Consider the following 613-nt stretch of genomic DNA (forward strand, 5'->3'; position numbering starts at 1 on the left):
CCCCCTTTTTTTTCTTTTTTTTTTTTTTTTTTTTTTTTTTGGTTTTTTTGAGACAGCACCTCCCTATGTAGCCCAGGCTGACCTTGAATTCACAGCGATCCTCCTGCGTCAACCTCTGGAATGCTGGGATCACAGGTGTGCACCACCACGCCCGGCACACATGCCCTTCTCAGAGCCCCACAGTGTCGGGCACCAAGGGGGCCGGTCCACTGCGCCCTCGGCTGGCTGGTGTGTGCTGCCCACCACCCAGGGTGCCCACACAGCCGTGACCTTGCTGCCTACTGCCATCCAGGCCTAGCAAAGGTCCACACGGAAAACAGCTCAGGGAGGCAAGGAGTCAGCGCAGAGGCCACACTGCACGAGGGAGAGGAATGCAAGACCCCAGCCCCAGGTGCCTGGGGCTGGGCACGGCTAGGTGAGGAGTGTCAGGGTCCCCAGCAGGAGGAGGAAGGGGTTGGCTGAGGTGTGGGCCATGGGCTGGAGACTCTGGCCTTGCACAAATCAACTCTGGCTGGAAGCAAAGAAAGAGGAGGAAACCAAATGTCGTTGGAAATGCCTTTAGTGTTCAGCGCTGCCCAACTCAGGACAAAGTGGCTTCCTGTGTGAGGTGGCT

At 57.6% G+C, this 613-nt stretch overlaps 1 protein-coding gene across 1 annotated transcript in view; it reads right to left on the minus strand.

Annotated features, from left to right (window-relative positions):
• Nucleotides 1-337: 337 nt before the first annotated feature.
• Nucleotides 338-613, minus strand: part of Ak1 (adenylate kinase 1) — a 6,448-nt gene continuing 6,172 nt past the window's right edge. The window contains exon 7 of the mRNA XM_010613666.3: nt 338-354. Within this exon, the coding sequence (XP_010611968.1) occupies nt 338-354 (17 nt within the window). The remainder of the gene's footprint in view (nt 355-613) is intronic.

Source organism: Fukomys damarensis, unplaced genomic scaffold, assembly GCF_012274545.1.
Source record: "Fukomys damarensis isolate Sample0158 unplaced genomic scaffold, DMR_v1.0_HiC HiC_scaffold_36, whole genome shotgun sequence".
NCBI lineage: Eukaryota > Metazoa > Chordata > Mammalia > Rodentia > Bathyergidae > Fukomys > Fukomys damarensis.